The sequence below is a fragment of the Dreissena polymorpha genome, chromosome 11 (assembly GCF_020536995.1).
Source record: "Dreissena polymorpha isolate Duluth1 chromosome 11, UMN_Dpol_1.0, whole genome shotgun sequence".
NCBI lineage: Eukaryota > Metazoa > Mollusca > Bivalvia > Myida > Dreissenidae > Dreissena > Dreissena polymorpha.
The window spans coordinates 27736871-27749677 of record NC_068365.1 but is presented as its reverse complement, the minus strand read 5'-3'; the positions used below and the strand labels follow the sequence as shown (position 1 = coordinate 27749677).

The 12807-nt window shown below is 38.8% G+C and overlaps 1 protein-coding gene across 1 annotated transcript; it reads right to left on the bottom strand.

The window, feature by feature from the left end:
- Positions 1-1496: 1496 nt before the first annotated feature.
- LOC127850751 (flavin-containing monooxygenase 5-like) lies at positions 1497-12723 on the bottom strand. Its single transcript, XM_052384038.1, has 7 exons — positions 12298-12723; positions 10647-10820; positions 9859-10149; positions 8570-8854; positions 7923-8192; positions 6733-6898; positions 1497-2201 (listed from the first exon to the last, which is right to left on the bottom strand). Exons 1-7 carry the CDS (start codon positions 12451-12453, stop codon positions 1939-1941), a joined length of 1605 nt encoding a protein of 534 aa, XP_052239998.1. The 5' UTR covers positions 12454-12723; the 3' UTR covers positions 1497-1938.
- Between the last annotated feature and the right edge of the window lie 84 nt (positions 12724-12807).

Sequence of the window (12807 nt, the reverse complement as noted above, 5' to 3'; positions counted from 1 at the left end):
CAGTTTTCTCTATATATACTTAGTGAAAACATGTGAACACTCTAGAAGTCACATTTTTGGCCCAATTTTCATGAAATTTGGTAAGAACATTTGTTTCCTATATACGAGAGTTAAGTTCAAAAATGGTTCCGGTCCGTTTAAAAACATGGCTGCCAGGTGGGGGGGCGCATTTTTTTTTTAAATTTATTTATATAGTAACAAAAGCTTGTGAACACTCTAAAAGTCACATTTTATACCCAATCATCATGAAACTTGATGAAAAGATTGGTTTTATTTATATTTCAGATTAGTTCGAAAATGGACCCAATCGGTAAAAAAAACATGGACGCCAGGGGGTGGGTGGGCAGTTTTCCTTATGTGACTATAGAGAAACCTTGTGAACACTCTAGAAGTCACATTTGTTTCCTAATCATCGTGAAACTTAGGCAAGACATTGGTTTTATTGATATCTTTGATAAGTTGGAAAATGGCTCAGATCGGTGAAGAAAACACACTGTTAAGCTTACCTGATTTCTCAGGTGAGGTTTTAGGATTTGTCTTTGTCCGCCGTCCGTCCATCCACATTTGGTTTGTAAACACTCTAGCATTCACATTTCTCAAGCATTATTTATTAAAGTTGCTGAGAAGCTATATAGCCACAAGATTTCAGTCAAGCTTGATAATGATCAAAATTGCATAATATATGCCATAATTATTGCACTTAGATTGTCAAAATTTTCATTATATTATACAAAATCCTTGTAAACACTATAGAGGTCACAATTTTGTTTCAGATTTTATGAATCTTGGTCATAATATTTATTTGTGTAAGCAAAATTTGATGTTTGGTCATGAGGCCAGAGGGGTCAAATATAGGTCACCAGGTCAAATCTTACAAAAACCTCGTAAACACTCCATACACCAGAGTTTCGGTTCAATAATGATAAAACTTGGCCAGGATGTTTGTCTGAACAATGTCTAGGTCAAGTTTGACGTTTGCTAAACTCCCCTCAGGTGAGCGAACTAGGGCCTTCTTGGCCCTCTTGTTTATTATGTGTTTGATTGGAATTTAACTGCGTTTGCACATTTGTTGACGGATTTTAAAAGCTGATTTCAATTGTTTAGTGACCACATTGGGCGTACAAACATTTTCATGTTTAGTATAATTGGTGTAAACAACAATTGTCGAAAATTTGGCATAATACCCGGTAACCGCTTTGGAGGGTTTCACGCCATGTTAACAGAACATTTGTGTATAAATCTTAACAAAAAAAGAAATTTGGTATGAATCATAGATACAAATATTTGGCTGAAATAAAAACAGTCCACTCAACATTTAACGAACAATGAATTAATGTAAATGTTCATGTGTTAAAATTTGGATTTTTATAACTCTTATATACTCTTACCCGTATATACTCTTTTCAAATATAATAAAGTTGACCATACTACTTGAGGAACGGGGCATTGCTGTCTCATTTAAACAAAGCTCACTACCGTCCAATATAAGCAAATACTCAACGGAATAACATTTATAATTGTATATCGCGAAGAACATCGTTAGGTCGTTACGCTAGTTTCTTTTAACTCTACATAATTAAATTATTCTCCCGGATGTCTATTTGCAGACACAGAGTGGACTCAAGCGTTACAATATTAGCAGAGTATTGTTTTAAATTGTTTGAGCTGTTAAAGATGAATACAAGTGTTTGAACCGTACCTATCAAAAGCTTCAAAATGTCTTAAAACTAAACGTGTATGTAGCTTTGAATTAAAAAAATAAGTATCAAAACCTGTACTTTTCTTTGTTATAGAGAATAACTGTCACTTAATATTCTCGTCTTAACATAATTTAAATATACAAAATAATGATTTTCTCATTGTAGGCACTATATTTTTCTCTCCGCCTATGATTATGATGTTAGAGCTTTACTGAAGTCGTCAATCACACTGAAGTCGTCAATCACATAACATGTATAACAGGTACGCCATAATCAACACGATCACAAACAATAGTAAATAAGTGTTGCCGGACGTCTCGGTCAAGTTACCGCCCTTGACGGGGCGGGTTCTCAGAGGCAGATAAGTGCGCTCCCACTGCGTGAAAATGTGCTCGCGCGCCCCCGCCCAGGGACCCGGGCCTCTTAGTCGGTACTGGTAGGGCGTGGCGGGCCCGAAGTAGCATTTGAGTGCCAGCATCGGGTCGCTTAGCAACAGCTTCTCTGAAAATGTAGTAAACAAGTTATCAGTAGGTGATACTTTTTAGAATTTAACTGACCAATTCAGGGTTGAACAGGCCTTTTTCAGTTTTAAATAATACCAGATCGTTTCAAAGTCCGATTAAAATCCGTGGACAAACTCAAACTTGCCGAAATAGTGGCGAAGAATATTGTCCGACGCCATATATAATAACATGCAAATTGTGCGTGGTCAGTTTTTACCACAAGGGCAATTTTGATGTATAAATCATTTCACCACCGGGATGTGGCTAGTAATTACATAGGAGCATGATTGGTATTATTAAGCTGCTGAAATTGTACATAAATAGCCATGATGTTATAGAAAGTAAATGTTCACGTTGGGCGACAAAAATCGCACAAGCTCATCATCATATCTTCAACTTGATATGGAACAATCCTAGCACGTTTGAATGGTGTACGTTGTAAAGTGTGTGACAATGCATGCAAACAAGTTTGTGTCTATGGACAAACAGACGAACGGATAGTAAGTCAGATAGACGGAAAGAAAAACAGACATGCGCACATGGTGATAACAATAATACACCTGTTTGTTTATAACGGAGTTGGTGGTAAAATTACCTTGGACATATGCCAAACGCTATTCTTTCGTTTAATAGCTTATTTTGTATTTTGTTATTTAATATCTGTCTTAGTGTCTTCGCACTGTGTATGGAGTCGGATCAATGGGTATTGGTGCAGGAACTCGGGTCAATCATAATTGGTGTATGGATACAGATCAATCATCATTGGTGTATGGATTCAGATCAATCATCATGGGTGTATGGATACAGATCAATCATCATTGGTGTACGGATACAGATCAATCATCATTGTAGCAGGAACTCGAACCAATCATCATTAATGTATGGATACATATCAATCATCATTGGTGTATGGATACATATCAATCATTACTCGTGTATGGATACAGATCAATCATCACTGATGTATGCATATAGATCAATCATGATTGGTGTATGGATACAGATCAATCATAATTGTTGTATGGATACAGACCAATAACCATTGGTGTATGCATTCAGATCAATCATCATTGATGTATGGATACAGATCAATCATTATTGGTGTATGGATACAGATAAATCAACATTGGTGTATGCATTCAGATCAATCATCATTGGTGTGCGGATACATAATTATCAATCATCATTGATGTATGGATACAGATCAATCATAATTGTTGTATGGATACATATCAATCATAATTGTTATATGGATTCAGATCTATCATCATTGGTGTATGGATTCAGATCAATCATCATTGGTGTATGGATACAGATCAATCATCATTGATGCATAGATTCAGATCTATCATCATTGGTGTACGGATACAGACCAATCATCATTGTAGCAGGAGCTCGGATCGATCATCATCGGTGTATGGATACATATCAATCTTCATTGGTGTAAAGATTCAGATCAATTATCATTGGTGTACAGATACAGATCAATCATCATTGTAGCAGGAGCTCTAATCAATCATCATTGGTGTATGGATACTGATCAATCATCATTGGTGTAGGAAAACAGATCAATATTCATTGGTGTATGGATACAGATACATCATCATTGGTGCATTGGTGTAAAGATTCAGATCAATCATCATTGTTGTATGGATTCAGATCTACCATCATTGTTGTATGGATTTAGATCAATCATCATTGGTATATGGATACAGATCAATCAATATTGGTGTATGGATACAGATGAATCATTATTGGTGTATGATCAATTATCATTGGTGCATGGATGCAGATCTATCATCATTGGTGTATGGATTCAGATCAATCATTATTGGTGTATGGATTCAGATCAGTCATCATTGGTGTATGGATACATATCAATTATCATTGGTGTATGGATACAGATCTATCATCATTGGTGTATGGATTCAGATCAATAATTATTGGTGTATGGATTCAGATCAGTCATCATTGGTGTACGGATTCAGATCAATCATCATTGGTGTATGGATTCACATCAAACATCATTGGTATACGGATGCAGATCAATCATTATTATCCCCACGCTTTTTGAAAAAAGGTGGGGATAATTGTGGTTATCTCCGCCGTCCGTCCGTCCGTCCGTCCGTCCGTCCGTCTGTCTGTCCGTCCGTCCTGGCCACTATCTCCTCCTACACTAAAAGCACTAGAACCTTGAAACTTACACACATGGTAGCTATGAGCATATGTGCGACCCTGCACTATTTGGAATTTTGATCTGACCCCTGGGTCAAAAGTTATAGCGGTTGGGGTGGGGCCGCGTCAGAAATTATCACTCATTTTTTTAGGTTATTTTACATTTACTTCTTTATTTCTACACCGATTTACTTCAAATTGATACTGGACCTCTCTTATGACAATACGGTCAATCTCAACCATGCATGGCCCCATTCCCAACCCTGGGGCGCCCCGCCCACATAGGCCACACCCACCAAAAATTTCCATTTACTATAATTTTTTCATTTCTACACGGATTCACTTCAAATTGATACTGAACTTTTGTTATGACATTAGGGTCAATCTCAACTATGCATGGCCCCAATCCCAACCCTGGGGCGCCCGCCCACATAGGCCACACCCACCAAAAAATTCCATTTACTATAAAAAATTTTAGGTTATTTTACATTAACTTCTTCATTTCTACACTGATTCACTTCAAATTGATACTGAACCTCTCTTATGACAAAACGGTCAAACTCAACTATGCATGGCCCCGTTGCCAACCCTGGGGCGCCACGCCCACATAGACCACACCCGCCCAAAATTGCCTTTTACTATAATTTCTTCATTAATACACTGATTCACTTCAAATTGATACTGAACCTCTCTTATGACAATACGGTCAATCTCAACTATGCATGGCCCCATTACCAACCCTGGGGCACCCCGCCCACATAGGCCACACCCTCCCAAAATTGCCTTTTACTATAACTTCTTTATTTTTACACCCATTCACTTCTAATTGATACTGAACTTCTCTTATGACAATACAGTCAATCTCAACTATGCATGGCCCCATGATCAACCCTGGGGCGCCCTTGGGTCAAACATGCGGCGTGGGGATACGCGTCGGCCTCTGCCGCGCCATTTCTAGTTGGTGTATGCATTCAGATCAATCATCATTGGTGTAACGGATTCAGATCAATCATCATTGGTGTATGGATTCAGACCAATCAGTATCTGTGTATGGATTCAGATCAATCATTATTGGTGAATGGATTTAGATTAATAATTTGTCGTGTTTGGATTAAGATCAATCAACCTTGGTCTATTGATTCTCAATCAACATTGGCCTATCGATTCAGATCCATCTTCATTGGTGTTGTTGTTGTTTTCAAATGGACCAGAATCATTTTCAAACTCGGTTGCGTTGTAACTTTTACCAGTGGTCTGAGTGAATTCATAAGCGTTTGGACAAAGCGTATGGCGTCTATATTGTTGACGAGGTTTTACTATACAGGGGGCAGGATCACAGGGGTTTACATACGGGCTGGACAGAATGTTAACACACCGGTCAGAACTTTATTTATGCAAATATATCAAGTTATTGAAATACATTTGCAAAACTATTTAGTGCACTAAAGACAGTTTTGCTTGCAGTATGTGCCGATATCTTAAGATGAATAAATCATTGAATACTTCTGAAATTGGTTCCAAAATTATGACAGGTTGAGATGACAATGTAAACATTACTGTATACATGAATGCTGTACACATCGAATGTTTGGCCAAGAACACAGTCTTATTAAATCAAGTAATTCTGACGTATTTCACATTGCCACAAGCAGCATACAAAACTGTCTTTTGTGCAATACCGGTATTTGAAATTCTTAAGAAAAACTTGTTTAAAAGTTATTTGGAAACAAAGCACCACTTACCGATATGTTAACATCCATTAACGTTTAATAGTGAACCCAACAAAGTTACGTGATCCTGCACCCTAAATAGCCGTAGAAGGAAAACTGTCCCGCCCCCTGTTTGTCTACAAGCGTTTTTGAATGCATATGAGATACATGTTTCTCTATAGATATCTCTAGAACAAATATTTTGAGCATGGTTTATGATGAATGGGCAAAAATTGTTGTGACTCCTAGAATGTTCATAAGCTTTTGGCTATCGGTTAACCTAGTCATCTAGTGTTGTTTTTTTATCCACGAGAGGCGGTTTCGAACTCGAACCACATACTATTGGGACAAATGTTCTGTTAAATTGTTATTACGATTCGATAATAAATGAGGCTTCTAGCGTGTTCACAAGGTAAATATTGACGTCAGACGACGGACCAAGAACGACGGAAGAAAGGTGATCACAAAAAGGTTCGGATCAATTAGTATTGATGAATGGTTTTCAATAGATTCATAATGATATAGATCCATGTGGATCGTTTTTAGTAAGGAAAACGTTTCGTAAATAACATATTAAAAAGGTCTGTATCATTTGATTCATCGGTTCACACATACTGATGTACAATACCCAACTCGTGCGCTTACTGATATCCGGTTTGCAGCCGATCAGCTCAGCCAGTTCGTCCATGAAAGGAATGTACTCCACCTGAATCGTGTGGCGAAGCGATGCATTGTAGCGACCCGCCATCTCCTCCTGCTTCCGGCGGATGTCGTCAAACATGTGCTGTCTGCTGGGTAATTGGACGTCACCCTTATCGACGTGAAAATATGGGCAACTAAGTATGCATAAGCGTAAAATGTCGTCCAAGATTTGCCAGTTCAGTGCGCACAGGATAATCAGTGTTGCCACTTTTCCCTTTTATTGAGTTTTTCGTTAAAACGAAGTCTCTTCTAAACGTGAATCCAGATTAGGCGGAAAGAGTCGTCCCTGATTGTGGACTGCACATGCTAATCTGGAATGACGCTTTACGCACATGCATTAATTACCGGTACTTCATTTTGATTTGCGGATGCATCTAATGCATATACACGGATATGTTCATATTGAACTTTAACAAAGGTTTTCTAATGATATAGGGCTTTGCATTCTTTTCAAATTGAATGCTTACCAACGTCTACCTGCATACCTACATATTCGATAAAGAAATGAATTAATTATACATGTTGATTTCAAAGCGTTATTTTGAAGATGCGGGCCATTGGATGATTTGGGCCAACCTACGCGAAGAGATTTAACTGGAACCAGCACAACTGGATCAAATTTTCCCTTTGTTATTTTAACTTTTTTTTACATTTAGGTTATTTATTTTTTAACAAGAACCTCAACTTTTTTTCAAAATATAAAATTAAACGATACTACTTTTCATAATATAACACAGGTGGTTAGCGTGTGGCTATGATTATAATAAGTAAAATAATCATTTTGAATAAAAAAATAATCAAATTATAACGATAAATCAACTTCTCTGGGAAAAAAAATCACTATTAAATATACATATAACAAGATATTCAACTCAAAATCACAGGAGGTAAGCCCATATATTATATAATATATGGGCTTCCCTCCTGTGGAAAATAGGGTGCATCGCTTTGAACAGCCATTACTTCATCAATTGTGCAGCGATTTCCAAGAACTCGGTCTTACCGGTATTGCAGATTGGAGTTTGTGGTGTATTTTTTAACGAAAATTGAACATCTTAAAGCTATTTATTTTTTTCCAACATATTTGAATAGAAGCTCGAGAAAACAAATCAAAATACGCTATGTATACTTACTGTGAATACCCGTGTTGCCAGACGACACTGCATCTCGCTGAGCGGCATAATGGCGCCAAGAGGCTGAAAACATCCGATAATGGCCAGGGTGGGATGCTGTAGGTCCGGCGGGAACATGTATTTGTAGAGGTTCACCTTATTGTCCTTCACCTCAGTTATTGATTTATCCAGAAACGGAAATCCAAAAATGTAGCCCGTGGCAAGAACTACTTCATCGATGTCGTCTTCCACGCTGTCGTCCTCGAAGATGACCCCGTTTTCGGTAAACTCCTTTTAAGAAAAATACTAAAAATAATACCAGGATGATTATGATGGAGATGAAGATTATCACGATAAATAATACATACATGCAACTAACGAACGAACGAACAAACGGGTGGACGGACGAACGAACGAGCAAAGGAACTAACTAACTAACTAACAAATTATTTAACTAAGTAACTAGCTAATTAACGGACGAACGAACGAACGAACGAACAAACAAACGAACGAACGAACGAACTAACTAGCTAGCTAGCTAACTAACTAACTAATTACCTAACTAACTTACCAACTCACTAACTAACTGAACTTAACTCAAACATAACCAAAAAAAATATAAGTAAACAAATAAATAAATAAATTAATTAATTAATTAACAATGTCACCTTGACATTAGGCTTCACAATGACGCCACCGGAAGCAATCCTGTTGGGCAACTCGTCGTTAATAGTTGGGTGCGCCGCGAAGGGCGGATAACTCGGTCGTAAGGAGTATTTAGCGTGGTCGAACCTGCCGTTAAGGCGCATCTCCAAGAGTTTGTTGGCCCACGACGAGGGGAGTCTCCTTCGCAGGGTCTTCATAAATCGGGTGCTATTGCGCATGTCCACCGGGTCCCCGCCTTTATCCACTCTGTTGAAGATCCAGGAACCGGATCTGGTACTGAGGTAGACCTGGAAATAGTGGGACACACACGGAGATATTTATTGGTTTCGATATATTATCGATTTTCTACCGACGCCAACTCATTTTCTTTCTCATTTTCTGACTTTTCGACGTTGTTTAAATTGAAAAAGGGCAAATTCAAGAATTTTGCAAGGGAAATGCTGTAGTATCATCGTGCGAACGGCATAGTCGGAGATGCAACGAAATGCACACTTAAGGTCGCAATACTGGCGTATAAGACGCGCAAAGAAGGAAGTGTAGACGCCGTGACGTCGCCGATGATCTATTATTCCGTTCTCCTATTTTTATCGGATGCCATATCTTAACACTAGTGGAGCTCAAAGCATCGTTTTTGCATGCAACGCGGACGCTGTATTATCGCTATGCAACGCTGCGTGAAACGCAGAAAAAGAGATAGAAGGACTCTCGACGCGACGACTTTAGGTATTTTGATTTCTTTGAGAAAATAATATTGGCATTCTTTCAACGGCTGTCGGCATGTTCATAAACTGACTATTTTGGTTTTGGGGATATACAATAGAATAAACACATATTGATCTAGCCGTGAATTGCAATTACGATAAATTAAATTAAAGGCCAACCCAACTTCTTAATTTTATGTACAGATTCCTTTCTTAAACATAAAATGATGGATTCGTTGAGTTGCGATTAGGATACAATGTGAAATTCGCAGAGTCAGCGATTGCGATCATTTCAGCGCTGCTTTCTTTTCTTTGAAACCTGTTGCAATCCAATACAGTGCAATCTTATGACGAGTTTTAGAGCGGCTGATTAACTTAGCCGCAAAAACGGGGGTTTATGGTAAATCTGTTCCTAAAACGAAGGACGTATATACCGGTAAGATAAAAAGAACATGCATGCACATTTGAGTCAAAGACAAGTAAAATAGGTTTTGTTGCTGAGAATTGAATCGATACTGTAGAAAATATTTTGAATGTAAATTTGCCATTTGATGTTTAGTTTAATGGTATCCATATACCGCTTCGCATACCTGTGAGGAGATGCGACTGAGCTCCGTAGCGACGTCACCGCCCGAGTTCCCGATCCCGATGATGAGCACGCGCTTGTCCTCGTAGCCCCGGAAGTCCTTGTAGTCGTGCGTGTGAACAACGCGTCCCCGGAACTTGTCTATGCTCGGGAACGCCGGAATGTTTTTGTCCGCGTGGTGTCCCGTGCACACGAGAACGCCGTCGTAGATTTCCGTGGTGACGTCATCTGCGTTCTTTGTTCTCGTCGTGACTTCCCATTTGCCTGGCTCGGACCCGATTTTAACGTGTACTACCTATAAATAATTATGTGAACCCTGTATACGATAACAATTTGCACGCAATTAGGAAAAAAACAACAAATATCACTAGAAAGAAAATACGCTTAAAAAGATATTTTTTAGAACATTTGTGTCTTGTTCTGAGAAAAATGGGCTTGATTCATGTGCGTAAAGTGTCGTCCCAGACTAGCCTGTGCGGACGACACTTTCCGCCTTAACTTGATTTTCGGTAAGGAGGGACTTCCTTGAAACTAAAAATACCATTAATGCGGAAAGTGTCGTCCCTGATTAGCCTGTGCGGACTGCACAGGCCAATCTGGGACGACACTTTACACACATAAATTAAGCCCAGTTTTCTCAGATCAAGACACATTTTTTGTGGTTGGAGCTCATTCTTAGTGATGGCCACTCTATAACACCCATAGTTTCAATTAAACGTTGGCCTATGAACAATTATTCAATCATGCCAATTAATTAACTAACATGTGAAATATGATTCAAGATAAAAGTACCTCGATGTGGAAGCGGATGTACTTGCGGAGGCCGAACTTTTCGGCGTACATGTTGAGGTAGCGGTCGACCTTCGTGTTGTGCATGTAAATTGCGAACTCGGCCGGGATGGGGAAGTCACTGTAACACATCATCTCTTTGGACGTATTGATCACAGTGGACCTCATCACGCATGCCTATGTATAGCGAGGGTATTTAATACAGCCTACATTAACAAAGTGTTAAATAGGAACTACCAGGTATACATGTTGTGCAATTGCACATTTCGACCGCCAGATTCCGGGTTCAATGCCAACTTTGAGAGCGGTCTCATTATTTCTCAAAAGATTCACAGATACTGATTCTCACCAGGACACTGACTTGAGCAAACTAAGAAATGAGTCCTTAATACGATCCCTAAATGTTTTTTAATTCCAAATCACGACCGGCAAAGCTCGAATTCGATGCCAAATCTGAGAGCATTCTCGTTATCTCTCAAAAGATACAATTAAACTACTGGTTCTCACTAGAACATTGATCTGAACGGGTATATATACCCGGGTCCACAGCTTTCCATCTAGTCGAGCTAAAAAACAAAAAGGTTTACATAATTTAAGTGGGTGATTCTGCGCCAAAGACGAATTGCATGTGACATCCCTTCTGAATGTGACAGAAACTATGTATATTTGCTTGTATGTGTGTACATTTTCATTTTGTATGAGGTTCTTTTGCTTCGAATCTGCATTACCGTGCATAAGAAACCCGACTGTGTCGCGGCACACGTGTATAATGTTAACCGCTACCAAACGTTAATCAAATTTTTATTTAATCAACTGCAATCCACGTTTACTTTTACGTGTTTTTAAATTCGTTTAAACTGAAATATATACAAAAATGCATTAAGTTGAGGTTCAATATCCACGTTCGCGTGAATCGGAGGATGACTGAAGAATTGCCGGTACTGAAGAATTACCGGTACTGAAGAATTGCCGTTACTGAAGAATAATCGGTACTGAAGAGTTACCGGTACTGAAGAATTACCGGTACTGAAGAGTTACCGGTACTGAAGAATTACCGGTACTGAAGAATTGCTGGTACTGAAGAATTACCGGTACTGAAGAATTGCCGTTACTGAAGAATTATCGGTACTGAAGAGTTACCGGTACTGAAGAATTACCGGTACTGAAGAATTATCGGTACTGAAGAATTATCGGTACCCATGTATGATTATAACTCATTCACAACACGTAAGACTTGTTTCTTCAGTTTCTTTAATTATTTGTTTCTCCAATTAAACAATTAAATACATAACTATTTAAATGCCATACACATGATAAGGAAAGGCATGCCAGTTACAGTTTATAGGGGGCAAGAGATCAAATATCGTATATATTTGATCCTCGCTCTGGGGAAAGAGGGTTCAATACATGTGTCGTCCCAGATTAGCGTGTCCAATCCGAACAGGGAAGTCAGGCACGGTCTGCCCTAACTGGATTTCACTAAGAATGGACTTAATACACACACAAAATCCATTAAATCGTAATGTGTCATCATTGATTACCGTTCGCGAACTGCACGTGTTAATCTTATACGTCTCTTTACGCACATGTATTGAGCTCCCTTTGACCAGCGCGACGCTCATGATGTGTATATTCATTCTATGTGGACATTTACCTGCCCCTCTGTAGATTCGTTTGTGAAGTGCCATAGACCACCGATGTACCCGGTCCTCTCGAAGCACACGGGTTCGAGTCCCTCATCTAGGCAGCATTTTAGCGCCGTCAGTCCACTGGAACCAGCGCCTATCACTGCGATACGACGGGCAGGCATTTCTACGTGTGGTGGAAAATACAGCTTTGCGATAGATTATTAACGATAGATTATTAACACTTATACTTTTGTTATTCGACGATAACACTTAAATACTGCTAAATTAAAGAAAATAAGCTAAGTTTCCTGCATGTATTCTCAATGATAATATTTCATCACTTTGCAACACTGTCAGCGAGAGACTGAATTTATATTTCATAATTGTTACTGATTAATTATCATGACTTTTGCTACTGGTTAATAACTACGTCTGACCTCAGTGTTTCGTTCTACTTTATTATCTTCGCTCGTGTATGCAGATGATAACGTGACGAACTGTAGCTTTCAACAACAGCACTGCAGTGGCTAATATAA